This window comes from Budorcas taxicolor, chromosome 1, assembly GCF_023091745.1.
Source record: "Budorcas taxicolor isolate Tak-1 chromosome 1, Takin1.1, whole genome shotgun sequence".
NCBI lineage: Eukaryota > Metazoa > Chordata > Mammalia > Artiodactyla > Bovidae > Budorcas > Budorcas taxicolor.
In genome coordinates this window covers 43,717,614-43,732,867 of record NC_068910.1, presented here as the reverse complement: position 1 = coordinate 43,732,867, position 15,254 = coordinate 43,717,614, and the positions used below count along the sequence as shown (strand labels likewise).

General features: G+C 46.1%; 1 protein-coding gene across 1 annotated transcript; it reads left to right on the top strand.

Annotated features, from left to right (window-relative positions):
- Positions 1-5,901: 5,901 nt before the first annotated feature.
- RPUSD3 (RNA pseudouridine synthase D3) lies at positions 5,902-15,126 on the top strand. The gene is made up of 9 exons (XM_052640205.1): positions 5,902-6,027; positions 6,335-6,474; positions 7,386-7,430; positions 7,554-7,653; positions 8,458-8,565; positions 8,646-8,730; positions 8,955-9,078; positions 12,654-12,793; positions 13,850-15,126. The coding sequence occupies exons 1-9, from the start codon at positions 5,927-5,929 to the stop codon at positions 14,039-14,041; spliced, it is 1,035 nt and encodes a 344-aa protein (XP_052496165.1). The 5' UTR covers positions 5,902-5,926; the 3' UTR covers positions 14,042-15,126.
- The last annotated feature ends 128 nt before the right edge of the window (positions 15,127-15,254 follow it).

The window sequence follows — 15,254 nt, the reverse complement described above, 5'->3', positions numbered from 1 at the left end:
AAGCCCAGCCAAGGACCAGACTGGGGACCCCATGCTCAGCCGGTAGCACCCACAAGCCTGGCAGCTAGTGAGCTTCTTACCTTCCCACATCTCCCTCAGCTCTATGGGACCATGAATGAGGAAGTGGGGGGAAGGGCCTGAAACCTGGGCTGGGCCAGCCAAAAGAGAAGGGAGGGCTCTTGGCCTGGCCTGGCTCCTTCCTGCCCCAGGTAGCTTAGCGGACTAAGACTAGTCACCAGCGGGCAATGGCAGGAAGGCTGCCGCTCAGCAAGCTATCTTCACGTGCTACACTTTCATTACACTGCCTGCCTCCCGGCCTCCCATCCCAAATGAACAGTGAACCCACTTGTGTAAGATATTAGAGAGGTCACAATAAACTATATATGCTGATACATTTTCTGTGCTTCTGTTCTTTGCAAGGTGAGAGTAGGGTTCTATCTGGAAAGGTCTAAGGGAAGAGAGAACTCTGTTGTCAAATCATTCTCCATAATGTGGATTAGGAAACAGCACTTTTCCCACAAAAAAACAAAAACAAAATTGCAGTTAATTCTGAAACTAGTACTAAAGTTAAGTAGACTGTATAACCAAGATGGTAAGTGACAGTTTCCAAACAAATTTGCCTACCAGAAGGGCTTTGATTGGGAACAACAAAAGACCTAGAATTGCCAAAGCAATAAAAGAATAAAGCTGGAGGCATAACCCTCCCAGACTTCAGACAATGCTACAAAGCTACAGAAATCAAAACAGCACAGCACTGGCACAAAAACAGACATAGGGATCAACAGAACAGAATAAAAAGCCCAGAAATAAACCTGCACACCTACAGTCAATTAATCTTTAACAAAGGAAGTAAGAATATAAATGGAGAAAAGACAGTGTCTTCAGTAAGTGGTGTTAGGAAAACTAGACAGCTCCATGTAAAAGAACAAAATTCGAGCATGCTCTAATACTATACCCAAAAGTCAACTCAAAATGGATTAAAGACCTAAATATAAGACTGGACATTATAAAACTTCTAGAGGAGAACATAGGCAGAACACTCCTTGACATAAAACACAGCAATATTTTCTTTGGATCCATCTCCTAGTGAAGAGCCTGAGCTACTCCATCTTGTAAAAGAACTCCATTTTGCAAAGGTACTGGGCAAACAGACTTAGACTTTGGATATTGCCTAAACTTGCCCCACTGTGCATGAGCCAATCAGCCCTTAGGTTAAACCTCCTGACTTTAAGTTCAAGAATTTGTGATTTACCTTGGAAGTAATGATCTACCGTGGAAGTAAAAAAAAACAATCAGAAATCCACACACAACCCTATAGAAGAGGGTAACCAATCAGTAGTACTTCAGCCTGAACACCCCCTTTGTTACCCTTTCACCTGAATATTCCCTATATAAGCAGTGTAACCCAAAACTCGGGGCTCCTCTCCTTAACCGCTGCGTCGATAACGGTGGGAGCCCTAGCTCGAGGTTGGTAATAAAAACTCTCTTGCTTTTGCATCAGATACCGGCTCCCTGGTGGTCATTGGGAGATTTCGAGACTTGGGCATAACACTAGAGTAACGAAAATAAAAGCAAAAATAAACAAATGGGACCTAATTAAACTCAAAAGCTTTTGCACAGCAAAAGAAACAATAAACAAAATGAAAAGACAACCTCTGGAATGGGAGAAAGTATTTGCAAACAATGAGGCCAACAAAGGCTTAATCTCCAAAATATACAAACAGTTTATACAGTTCAACATAAAAAAAAAATCAAAAACTGAGAAGATCTAAACAAACATTTCTCCAAAGAAGACATACATATGGCAAATAGGCACATGAAAAGATCCTCAACATCGCTAACTATTAGAGAAATGCAAATCAAAACTACAATGAGGTATCACCTCACACCAGTCAGAATAGCCATCATCAAACAGTTTACAAATATAAATGCTGGAGAGAGTATGGAGAAAAACACCTACAATGTTGGTGGGAATGTAAATTGTGCAGCCATTATGGAGAACAGCATGGAGGTTTTCTTACTAAGGGATTCCCAGGGTTCGATTCCTGGGTCAGGAAGATCTGCTGGAGAAGGGATAGGCTCCCCACTCCAGTATTCTTGGGCTTCCCTTGTGGCTCAGCTGGTAAAGAATCCGCCTGCAATGCAAGAGTCCTGGGTTCGATCTCTGGATTGGGAAGATCCCCTGGAGAAGGCAAAGGCTACCCACTCCAGTATTCTGGCTTGGAGAATTCCATAGACTGTATAGTTCATGGGGTCGCAAAAAGTTGGACATGACTGAGTAACTTTCACTTCACTTCACTGTAAAAAACTAAAAATAAAGTTACCATATCATCCAGCAATCCCACTTGGGCATACATCTGGAAAAGATAGAAAATTTGAAAAGATACACGTACCCCTATGCTCATAACAGCACTGTTTACAATAGCCAAGGGATGGAAGCAACCTAAGTAACTATCAGTAGATGAATGGATAAAGATGAAGTATACACATAAAATGGAATACTACTCGGCCATAAAAAAGAATGAAATAATGCCATTTGTAGCCACATGGACGGACCTAGAGATTACCATACTAAGTGAAGTAAGTCAGACAGAGAAAAACAAATATTATGATATCATTTATCTGTGAAATCTAAAAACATAATATAAATGAACTTATTTACAAAACAGAAACAGATCTATAGGCATGGAAAACACACTTATGGACTTTCCTGGTGATCCAGTGGTTAAGAATCTGCCTGCCAATGCAGGGGACATGGGCTGGAATCTGGTTCAGGAAGATTCCACAGGCTAGGGGCAACTAAGCCCCTGTGCCACAACTACTGAGCTAGCCCCTCTAGAGACCAAAAGCTGAAACTACTGAGACAGAGTACCCTACAGCCTGTGCCCTGCAACAAGGGAAGCCATCACAGTTAGAATACCTTGCACGGCAACTAGAGAAAGACAGCACACAGCAACAAAGACCCAGTGTCACCAAAAATAAATAAATGAAATTTTAAAAAAGAAAAAGAAAACACATTTATGGTTAGGGTAAAGGCGGGAAGGGATAAATGCAAAGTTTGGGATTAACAGATACATATATACAGATATATAAAATAGATAAATGACAAGGTCCTACGGCACAGGGAACTATATTTAATATCTTGTAATAACATATAATGGAAAAGAATCTGATATATATATTAGATATGTATTCTTCAAAATATATATAATTGAATAACTTTGCTGTATAGCAGAATCTAACACAACACTGTAAATCAACTATGTGCTTGTGCTCAATCGTGTCCAAATCTTCGTGACCCTGTGGGCCCCAGAGGGCCCCCAGGCTCCTCTGTCCATGGAATTTTCCAGGTGTGAATACGGGAGTGGGTGGCCATTTCCTGCTCCAGGAGATCTTTCCCACTCAGGGATAGAACCCATGTCTCCTGCATTGGCAACCAGATTCTTTACCCCTGAGCCACCTGGAAATCAACTATACTTCAAGTTTTAAAAAAAATTTAAAAAGAGAAGGGCTTTGATTGGGAGGGTAGGATGAAGGCACTCTTCTAATTTCTCAATGTTACATTTTATTACAATCTTTTAAGTGTCTAAGTGGGACAGGACTAGTCAAGCTGCAATGCAACTCTCCATCAAAGCCTTCCCTACCTTGTTAGACAGTTTTCTTTCGTGTTCAGAACACTCAGTCTTAGGATTTCAAAATGCACTCTGGGGTAGCCACAAAGTATTAGTTTCTTAGTGTAAGCTCGCATTTTTCAGTATTGGGCAACTCAAACAAGATAAGCATGAAAGACTAGGTTTGTAGGTGAACGTGCTTTAGTCTGTGCCTCTCAGATTCAAATACATGTCATTTCTGACTAACTATAAGGCCTACCTGGGTTTATTAAATACTAAGACAAAGGCCTATGTTACCAAAGTTAAAGTGTAAAGGGTTATTTCTGGCAGCTGACCCATTCCCTGCAGCCAACCCACACCTTGCAGCCATGTGTAGGTAAGAAGCTGCCAGAGCTAGCAAAGAACATTTTTATTCTGGACTTTCCTGCTCTTGCATTTATGGTAGGAGGGCTGGCTCAATGCTGTCCTGGGTCCATCGGGGTGGGCCTTTGGCATGAGGCATGATGTTTACATCAGCACAGAAACTATTCCCTTTCGACTGTTGCTGAGGCTGTGGCCTCCCAGCTCTTCTTGTGCAGTTAGTCATAAACTGAGTTGGGCTGGGGGTGGCTAAAGTTTGGAATTTGTCCCAACTTACCTTCCTCCTGACAATCTGAGTTTCACATGTGAGTCTTAAATGGCTGATCATTGTTTCTTTGCACTGAGCCCTCTCAGCCGAGAGAAAACTAGGTTTCTTTCTTTCCTTCTGGAAGCTTGGAGATTAACAGTCACTTCAGTTTTAGGCAGTGAACAGTAGAGGGCAGACTTTGATGAGGCTGGGGCGTGTGGAGGGAGCTCAAGCCTCAAGCAGGCCAGGGGCCAGTCCAAGTCAGAGAATGGCCCTTCCTGGGGCCAAGCGGGGCCAGTGGAGGAGAGGGCTGCTGTTGGCAAAGTAGGTTGTGTCCTGTCCCTCCGTCTTTATTCAGGCTGCAAATTATGAATGCACAGGAGATCTTTCAGAAAAGAGGTTCTAAAATACTGTGGGGCCTTTTGACACAGCACACTCATGTCTGAGCCCCAAACATGATAAAATCACTTGCATCCTTGCCAAATTTCTTGCCAGTCTTGTCTGAATTTGTGCAGATTTATTTAAAAATTGACTGTTTAGGAACTTCCCCAGCAATCCAGTGGTTAAAAGAGTCCACACTTCCACTGCAGTGGGGTGTGTTTGATCCCCACTCAGGGAACTAAGATCCTTCATGTGGTAGTGCCAAAGGAAAAAAAAAAAAGAAAACTTCTTGAACTGAATAAAAATGAAAATACAACATACTAACTTAAAAATTATTTTTAAAAATTGACTACTTAAATCTTTGAATTAAAAAAATTAAGTTTCTTGAGGTATAATTTACATACAATAAAATCTACCCTTTTAAGGTATTTAGTTCAGTAAGTTTTTGGCAGATTCATACAGATATGTAATCATTGTATACCAAAAAGTTCCCTTATGCCCATTTTTAGTAGATTCTCATTCCCTCACCCACTCCAGCCCTTGTCATTGTCAACCACTGACTTTCCCAAAAGGTCATGTAACTAAAATCAGAAATCAGTCTTTTAAAATCTTTTACTTCTACTTATTTTTATTATTTAATTTTTTTAATGAATCATAGTCTTTTATATTTTGGCTTAATTTTTTTGTTGTTGTTTTGGCTGCGTAACCTGGCATGAGGGATCTTAGTTGCCTCTTTGTTAATCTGTTTCCAGTTCACAGATGCCAAGACATAGCATAGAGTTAGCATTCAAAAAATGTTGAATGGGTGAATTTATGTCCTTATGCATCTAATCACAGGACAATTTGTTTACAGTTTCGAGATTTATTTCTACCTTTATAAATAATGCTGTAGTGAACCTGTTTCTGCCTTTGGCCTTTTTTTTTTTTTCCCCTTTTGGATTATGCACCAGGCTGTATGCTTCAGTCTGAACAAACGAGTGCGGATTTTGTTTTTTCCAGTTTGCCTTACAAAATTGTGCACAGTGGCGGTTTTTTTTTTTTAAGTCAAAAGACTCCGAAGAATTGCAATGAGGAGCAGAAAACCTGGCTTTGTCCTAAGACCGGTCCTCTGACCTGCAGTAAATACCTGCTCGGCTCTGTGCTTCGGTTTCCTCAAAGTCACAGTTCGTGAACTTCTGCATTTCCTTCCCGGTTAAAAGCAAAGCTCCGCTTTCTCACCACTCGGTGCCTAGCTATTCCGATTGACAGTCAATCTGACCAATCAGCGTGCTGTGGGAGATCCCGGGGCAGTCCTTCCGGACACAAGCGCACTGTCTTCGCTCCGCAGATGGGTGGCTGTCGGGTTTTGGGTCAGGCGTGGGGTGGCTGGCGGCAGGGTCTGGGGATCCGTGCAACGCCCACAGCCGCAGGCTTTGGCACCAAGGCCCGGTGATTACACAACCTCCGCCCCGCTTTGTGTAGAAGGGAGGAGACTGGGGCTGGGGGAGGGTAGAGATCTAGATATGGGTTCTAATTCATCTCTGCTGTGTGCCCCTAAACTAGTCGTAGACCTCTCTGAGCCTCAGTTCTCTTTTCTGTACATTGGGGCCAATAGAACCTGAGATTTCGGGAAGCTGAATCCAGACTTCCTGAAGCATTCATAAGAAGCCGCAGGGTTTGGGAAGATGTGTGTGGAGATAAGAGTGGGCGGCACCTCCGGAAGCAGTGATTCCTCTGTTTACCTAACCTTTCCCAGGCATCAGCTGCAACGTCGAGGCGCCAGCAAACCGTCGGATCCCCCGGGTGACCAGTCTTTCCCAGGACTGCTGAGACCGGGGACTTTCAGTCGCGAAGAACTGGTCGATGTATTAAGGGCGGCTGTGGTGGACCGTAAAGGTGAGGGGTGGGAGGGACAGGTGCCGAGAGACCTGGAAGGGGAGGAGTCTTAACCCGAGCCTTCTGAGGATCTGGTTCGGTACAGTACTAAAACCTGTGGGGTCAAATCCTGGTTCTCCCACTCACGAACCTCACGGCTACGTGGGACCAGCTAGCCACGTACTAACCACGTACCACGTGGGACCAGCCACGTACTGGTACTGTCTCTGCCTCAGCATCATGGGATGCAGCTGTGGGGAGGGAGAGTGTAAATAACCAGAGAGCTTTGCACTAGTAGGCTCTCAGTAAAGTGTTAATGTATTGGGGGACAAAACGGGCTTTGGAGTCATATCTAGCTCTGTGATCAGCTTGCTGTGTGGCTTTAGGAAAATAACAATGTCTCTGTGCCTCAGTCTCAAGTGACTTATGAATTTTCTCAGCTATTTATTGAGCACAGGCTGTGTTCCAGGCACTGCTCTAGAACAGGGCTGTCCGGTGCTGAACAAAATAAATATGGTTCCTGCCTTCAGGGAGCCAACCTTTCAGTGGGAGAAAATGATTAACCAGAATATAAATGAAAAAAAAAACTTACTAGTGATCAGTACTGTTAATAAAACAGCGGTGGTAAGGACCTGCAAGAAAGGAGCAGACATCAGATTGGAGACCCAGGCCTCTTTGTGACAATCACATTTGAGCCATGATGATATAAGGAGCAAGCCACGTGAAAATCTGAGACATGGAAAGCAACAAGTGCAAAGGTCCTGAGGTTGAGGCAGCAAGCTGAGCATATACAAGGTTCAGAAAGAAGTTCATTTTAGGGCGTGGTTGATAACTCCTGTATGAGAGTTGTACTGGGACCACATAATATGAATTGAGAAAGTCTTTGTAAATTGCTTTTGCTGTTGCTGATGCTTATGTATTACATGTTTCAGGACCTCTGGTGACACTGAACAAGCCACAGGGTCTGCCAGTGACAGGTATGGGCAGGGAAAAGAGATGCAGTAAAAGGGGTTTTGATGTGTCTGAGAGCAGACAGTATCAAAGAGAAGGGATGTTGCCTCTGAGAGCAACTTGTACTCTTCCTTTTTTTTTTCACCTAGGAAAACCAGGAGAGCTGACGTTGTTGTCAGTGCTGCCAGAACTGAGCCGGTCCCTGGGGCTTGGGGAGCAGGAGCTCCAGGTTGTCCGAGCATCTGGGAAGTAAGTGGTGGAAGTGATAGAAAGGTAGGAAGATAAGCATCTATTTGGGATGGGGGCAGAGCCACTTAGGAATAAACAGACATTTTCCACTGGCTGCTTTGGGATCACAGAGGTAGGAAACAAAGAAAAAGAGGAGGAAGTGGACAGATCTGGGTTCAAATCCTTATGTACAAACTGATCTTAGGTGTCACTGAGCCTTAGTTTCTTTAACCATAAAACAGAACTCATAACATTTGTGCTCAGTGTATAGTCACTTCTCCAGTCCAGTATTCATAGCCGGCATTGTTAACTGATCTGTGATACTCTTTCCTCTAATAGCCATCGTTAGAGATGGCGCTTGAGATGAGATGTTTCTGCAGTTCCACAAACTCATAAGCTTGTTTGTGGGGAATTGAGCCATTCCCTTCTCCAAGGGATCTTCCCAACCCAGGAATCAAACCCAGATCTCTGACATTACAGGCAGATTCTTTACCATCTGAGCCACCAGGGAAGCCCATTTAATAGCTAATATATATGAAATTCCTAGTAGAGTGCCTACTGGTAGACAGTCAGCAGTTGGTAGTAATTGTTATGATGTTTGGCTCTGAGCTCCCTGGGAGCCAGAGCAAAATGAGAAACATGTTTAAGCTATGTACTCTTATTATCAAACACGGGGAAGACTTACTTGTTTCTCAGGAGGAGGTCTGTGTTGTAGTCCAGATGTTACTCCTCGGCCTTCAGCGGGTCCGTGTTTCTTCCTCAGGGTCTCCTCTTTTTGCGGGTGATCCCAGGGGATTTTAACTTCTATGATTTGTCTTTCTCCAGGGAGGCCTCGGGGCTTGTGCTCCTCTCCAGTTGTCCCCAGACAGCAAGCCGCCTCCAGAAGTTCTTCGCTCACTCACAGAGAGCCAGGAGACCCACAGCCACGTACTGGTGAGAAGGGCTGGGAAGCTCCAGGGCAGCGGGGAGGTCCCAGCAAACAACTCTGTGACGTCCTCCTGCCTCTTTCTCAGTGCTGTCACTGATGGGATCCCAGTTACTTCTGAAGGGAAGATCCAAGCAGCTCTGAAACTGGAACACATTGATGGGGTCAATCTCGTGAGTCAGGGCCTGGGTGGGGAAGAGGGGACCCTCAGACATACCCCTCAAGAAGAGTGAAGGGTATAGATATGGGGTGGCTGGCCCTTCATTCCCCTAAAACAGGTGAGTGACCACTGCCTATACTGTGGCCCTTGTCCTGGGTCTGGTGGGAACAGGTAGGGTTTGGGGGCAGCTCCCATGTATGTGTGAAGCTTGTTCACCCTTGGGGGCTGACACCACAGGTTGTTCCAGTGCGGTCCCCATCACGAAAGGACATCATGGAAGGTGTCAAGAGGACCCTTAGCCACTTCCGTGTGGTTGCCACGGGCTCTGGCTGTGCCCTGGTCCAGCTGCAGCCACTGACAGGTGGGTCTGGAGCCCCAGCCAGACTTGACAAACTGTATTTGGTTGGGGAGGCAGGGAATGGGAGGTAGGTGGTAGTTTCAGTGGCGGCCTGGGGAGTCTTTGATGGACTGTAAGGGTGTATGTGATCAGCTCCACCCGGAGGGGGCAGTGCTTCTCCGGTCAGTCTGAAGGTCACCCCTTTGCAGGTCACCTATTTTTTTTTCTTACTGTTCTCAGCATCTTCTCTTTACCTTCGATGTTCTCTAGTTTCACTGTGATGAATCGAGGTGTGTAGGTTTAGTTTTATTTCTCGGGATTCAGTGTGTTTGCTGAATCTGAAGATTAACCTGTTTAATCCATTCTGAAAAGTTCTTGAAATGCTGTGCCTCTTGCATCCTCCCTTTTGAATGCCTGGTAGCGTCTGAGTTTCTTATTCACCTGCTGTGTCTCTCTCATTTTCTTCCACATTTTTCACGTCTTTATCTTTGCTGCATATCTGGGTAATCTTCAGATGTACCTTCCAGCTGAGTAATTTTCTCTTCAGTTGGATCTAACCTGCTAGTTTAACCTACCCATTGATTGTATTGTTTACGTCTGCAAATTCAAGTTGACTGTTTTACAAATACAGATGGCCTTTTAAAAAAATAAGGCATCTGTTTTTTCTTTTACATCAAACTGTTTTTAATTTGCGTAATGCTTTTAACAAAAATAGCCTCCCTCCCAAAATTTTTAAACATTTATTTACAATCTTTGGTCTTCAAAAGTTGTGAGTGTTCCTATCTAACAGTCAAGCAGCCAGGGCTGCCCATGTGCAGGTAGCTCTGTTACAGAGCAGCCCATATTCTCTCTGCTGAGGTGTGGGCCCTGGCAGGACTGCACCCAGCAAAGGAGCGGTGCTTTCCTCCAGTCCACACAAAGGCACAAGTCAGCCTGAAAATCGTGATTCAATCCGGCCAACTGCAAAGTAAATGAACTTTTAGAATACTTCTAGACTTATTGCCTGCATTTTTTTTAAGATTTGTTTGTTTACTTTTAGTTTTCGGCTGTGGTGGGTCTTTGTCGCTGCACGTGGGCTTTTCCTGCTGCGCAGAGTGAGGGCTTCTCTTTGTTATGGTGGCGAGTTTCCCATCGCGGTGGCTTCTCCTTGCAAAGCATGGGCTCTAGTTGCAGCTCAGTAGTTGTGGCGCATGGGCTTAGTTGCTCTGCCGCATGTGGGCTCTTCCCCGACCAGGAACCTGTGTCCATTGCATTGCAAGGCAGATTCTTAACCACTGGACCACCAGGGAAGCCCTTGCCTGCATTTTTTAACCAATGTTTTGCTCATTCTTATTAAATCAGCCTCTTTTTTTGTTTCTGGCTGCATGGCATGGCTTGAGGGATCGTTTCCTGACCAGGGATTAAAGCTGGGCCCACAGAAATGGAAGAGCAGAGTCCTAACCACTGTACCGCCAGGGAACTCCCAAAGTCCTAACATTTTTGTCTAGACTGCAATAAAACTAATGAGAACAGTATTCACACCCAATAGAGCATCATGCTAAAATCTCAGATCTCAAAGGATATTCAAGTCATTACACATCTAACCACTTTTGCTGCACATACCGTGGACCCCCACCCTGCCTTTCTGATTTAAAGTTTTGTCTGCTCACCGATTGCTGTGGTCCATCCTGTGGTTTTATTTTTCACACCAGTAAGTAAAGGTGACCAACAGCCACTGATTCGTTTTTCCAGGAATTAAATGACCTGGTCAGTCTTCAGATTGCTTCGTGCCTTCTCTTGCTGATCTGTCAGCTTTTTCTTTACCTATAAATCCCAAATGGCCAAGAACACACATCAACCGACAGTCCATGCTCTGGGCAAGCCTCTCTATTGATCACCTCCTTCCCTGTGCTTGTTGTCCATCCATTCTCCTAGCCTTGAACCCAATTAGCGATGGCATCTGTTTTTTTCTCTCATTACTTGTTCTTGTTTGTCTTCACTCATTTAAAGCACACCTGTATGGTGTTTCTATAATTCTTTTGAGATTCTAAGAGTCTAATTCTGTTGTGATTTCTGCAGACTTGCTCCCCTTGGTGGAATGTCTCCTTATTGCTCTGTGGTTCAGGTTGTGCTGGGTCTTCATCTATGGAAATCCTTTACTGCCTCATTGGCAGTGGGGACTTGAGAGGTTCTGCCTTGCTTCTGCTGAGTGGGCTCACATCACTGCTTCAGGACCTAGAGATTAACACCTCAGTTGGAAGTTCACAGATCACTCAAGTGGTATTAGAACCCCAAGCCTGTGTGAGAGCAGCTCACAGTTGGGAATTGATCTTCATTCCCCTCATCCATACCTACAGAGCTCATCTGCCTTCCTTGGTGGCTGGCTTTTTCTCCTATTCCACCCTTGCATGGAAGATGTAGCCTCTCAAGATTTCATTTGGGCACCACAGCCTCATCCCTGGCCCCTTGTCACTACTTAAACCCAAGCCCCCTTGGCCCCATGATTGGAAGTACCCCTAGAAGAGGTGAAATGTCGACTCTCTTGTGCTCTGGATTTGTTTTCTTTTTGTATGTTCATCCAGGGGACTTTACTTTCCCCCGTGTCCAGCTGTGTATTTGAAAGGCTGATTGCTAGTTTTCCAGTGTTTCTAGGTGGTTAATAAAAGATGGGTTTTAGATTGCCCAGTCCATCATATTGCTGGACATGAAAGTAGATGGGACAGCTCCTGGGCTTGAATCCCAGTCTGTGGTGGGCTAGTTACTTCTTGAGCTGCGGTTTTCCTGTCTATAAGGTGGAATGATGCTAGGTCTCACATTATAGCGTTTTCAGGAGTATTAATAAGTTTGCATGTGTGAACCATTTCATACCCATTACGTTTCCCCAAAACAAGTTCAAGTTGGTGTCACCCAAAAGAGCAATTTAATGACTCGTATAACTTAGAAGTTCAGGCTTGTGCACGCTCTGGGGCCCACCAGCCACAACTAAGGAGCCCCTGTGCTGCAACTGTTGAAGCCCTCGCCCCTTTGAGCCAGCAAGTCGCAACTACCGAGCCTGCATGCCGCAGCTCCTGAAAGCCTGCACACCCTAGAGCCCGTGCTCCACAACAGAAGCCACCGCAATGAGAAGCCCATACGCCGCAACTAGAGAGTAGCCCCCACTCTCCACAACTAGAGAAAGGCCGCATGCAGCAATGAAGACCCAGTGCAGCCAAAACAGTAATAGTCCGGGCTTGGAGGATGTCATCAGAAAGCAATTTCTCCCTCTCTTTCCACCTCCTGCGTGCTGGCTTCTTCCTCCCATCAGAACAGCAGCTGTCCCCCGTGGAGGCAGAGATGCAGGTGCTCCAGCAGCTCCAGGCTCACTCCACAGCAGGAAAGAGTGCTCTTCATTCCCAGAAGCATCACAAAAAATTCAGGGTTGCGTCTCTTCATGGATGAGTCCCTCAAGGCTGGTGGCTTGACAGCTCTGCCTGCCCCAACCTTGCTCCAGAGGCTGGGGTGGTAGTGTCCATCTCACTGAAACCACACCATCTGAGAATGGGGTGGGGAGGCGCGGCAGTACTGGGTGGGACAGAATGAACTGCTTGCCTGCCATCTGTCCCATCTCTTCTGTCTTCTAGTGTTTCCCAACCAGCTACAGGCACACATGGCCCTGCAGCTCTGCCCTGTGCTTGGGGATCACACATACTCTGCCCGCGTGGGCACTGTCCTTGGCCAGCGCTTTCTTCTGCCAGTCGAGAGCACCAAGCCCCAAAGACAGGTACCCGAGCCCACCTGCCTGCGGCCTTCTGGGGTGGGCTGGGGCTTGTGCGGTTGGAGGGATGGCTAGCATCTCCAGATGTCAGCTACGCAACTTAGGCTTCCAAAGCTACCAGTAGCCCTGTCTTGCTGTGTGGCCCTAAGTGACACCCTCTCTTATGGGTCTCTTCTGTTCAATAAGGAAATCAAACCAGACGATTTCTAAAGGTCCTTCTAAGTCTGCCATTCTATAACGGGTGTAAGAGGTTGTGTATTCTGGTAACACTATCTGCTTTAACAGAAAAACCTCAAGTACCAGAGTATTAACACAACCATTTCCTTCTGTGTGAAGTCCAGCTAATGGGATGGGGTAGGGGCAGGCTTTGCTCCAAACAAGTCACTTGGGGGGCCCCTGGCTGCTGCCATCTGGTCAGCAGAGGAGACAGGGCAGGTTCATGGGGCAGGGGGGCCGGGTATTGGTTTCTTGGGCCAGGTCAGGAAGCGGGACACACACTCAACACTCCTGTTGTGCTGAGTGGAGCTCAATCACGGCATCCCCAACCTGCAGGAGGTGCTGGGGAATGCAGTTTAGCGAGATGCCTAGGAGGTTGATTTGGTGAACCCTAGCTGGTCTACTGGAGAAGGCAATGGCACCCCACTCCAGTACTCTTGCTTGGAAAATCCCATGGGCAGAGGAGCCTGGTAGGCTGCAGTCCGTGGGGTCGCTAAGAGTCAGACACGACCAAGTGACTTCACTTTGACTTTTCACTTTCATGCACTGGAGAAGGAAATGGCAACCCACTCCAGTGTTCTTGCCTGGAGAACCCCAGGGACGGGGGAGCCTGGTGGGCTGCAGTCTATGGGGTTGCACAGAGTCGGACACGACTGAAGTAACTTAGCAGAAGCAGCAGCAGCTGGTCTATGCTGGAGTGTGTGTGTGAGTGTGATGGTATTTACATGTGCAGAGGCACGCAGAACACGGATGCAGAGGGAGGACAAAGTATTTGCCTTGCTCCTGTTTTGCTGAGCGCTGCTGGGAACTCCCCCAGCTGAATGTTGACATGTCTCTCCGCCCCAGGTCCTGGATGAAGCCCTCCTCGGCCGCCTCTGCCTGACCGCCTCCCAGGCTGCCCGGTTGCCCCTGCACCTCCATTTGCACTGTCTTCGCCTCCCAGGCACCAGGCCCAGGGACCCACCCACTGAGCTTCTGGCTCCTCTGCCCTCTTACTTCTCCAGGACCCTGCAGTGCCTCGGGCTCCACTACCAATAGTCCTGCTGGAAAGCAGTTGGGGTGGGAGGCGAATGGGCTGCGGTCAGGCCCAAGAAGAGTGTGGTCAGTGCTCAGCATGCAGTCAGGCCACCGTGTAAGATGCTGGGCACTCTAGTGGGATAGACCTGAGATCGCATCCTAAGGCCATTTGCTGTGTGGTGTTGGGCAAATGACCTCACCTCTCTGGGCTTGAAATAATAAAAGTACCTACCTCACAGGATTGTTTTCAGGATTTGCTGAGGAAGAAAATGTTTATCATGGACTGTGCTTTCTGTCGAGTTCAATATGTGGTCTTTATGTTTGGCTGTTCCTGGCCCAATTCTAGCTGAGGGAAAATGTTAGAGTGTTTTTTCTTTAATTTGTGCTAAAATACGCTTCGTAGACTTTACCATCTTCACTGTTTTTAAGTGTATAGTTCAGTGGCATTAAGTACATTGACACGGTGGTGCAACCATCTTCTGCATCTAACTCCAGAACTTTCTCATCCACCCAAACTGAAACTCTGTTCTCATTAAACACCAACTGCCCATCCCCTACCCATCTCAGCCCCAGGAGCCACTGTTCTCTGTCTCCAAGAATTTGACTACTCATTTAGATGTTAGATCATTTCCTTAAAAAAACCATGTAACATATCAAACAAGAGTGCATAAAACATCTGTGTGATTTAAAGAATAACTGTAAGGTGACACATGACCACCACTTGGCACAAAACAGAAGCAGCCTTCTCCTATCTTAGAGCAAAGCCGTTCTCAACCCTGGCCCCATACTAGAATCCCCTACCCTGCCCCCTCAGAAAGCTTAAAAAAAGATCCCCATGCCTCCCCTGACTACACCCCTAAGACACTTTTACCAGTCTGGGACAGAGACATCTTTTTTAAAAGCTCCAGAATGGGCACTAGTGTAGAGTCACAATTGGAAACCACTCCCCTGACTTGAGAGAATTCTTTCCTTGTGTGTTTAAGTGTTACCACATATACATGCATCCCTAAACAATGTATTTTGTTTTGCTTGCTTCTCAAACTCCTGTGGAATGGAACTGTGCTGTATATATCCTTTTGTGACTTGTTCTCCTCCACCCTGGGAAATGCATCTGTTGTGTGGCATGGAGTTGGAATGCTGGGGCTTGCAGTCTATCCACCCTACGTTAATGGACACTTAGGTCATCGGCTGTGACCACAGTGCTGCTGTGGGTCTGCCTGTCTGCGTTTTCTCA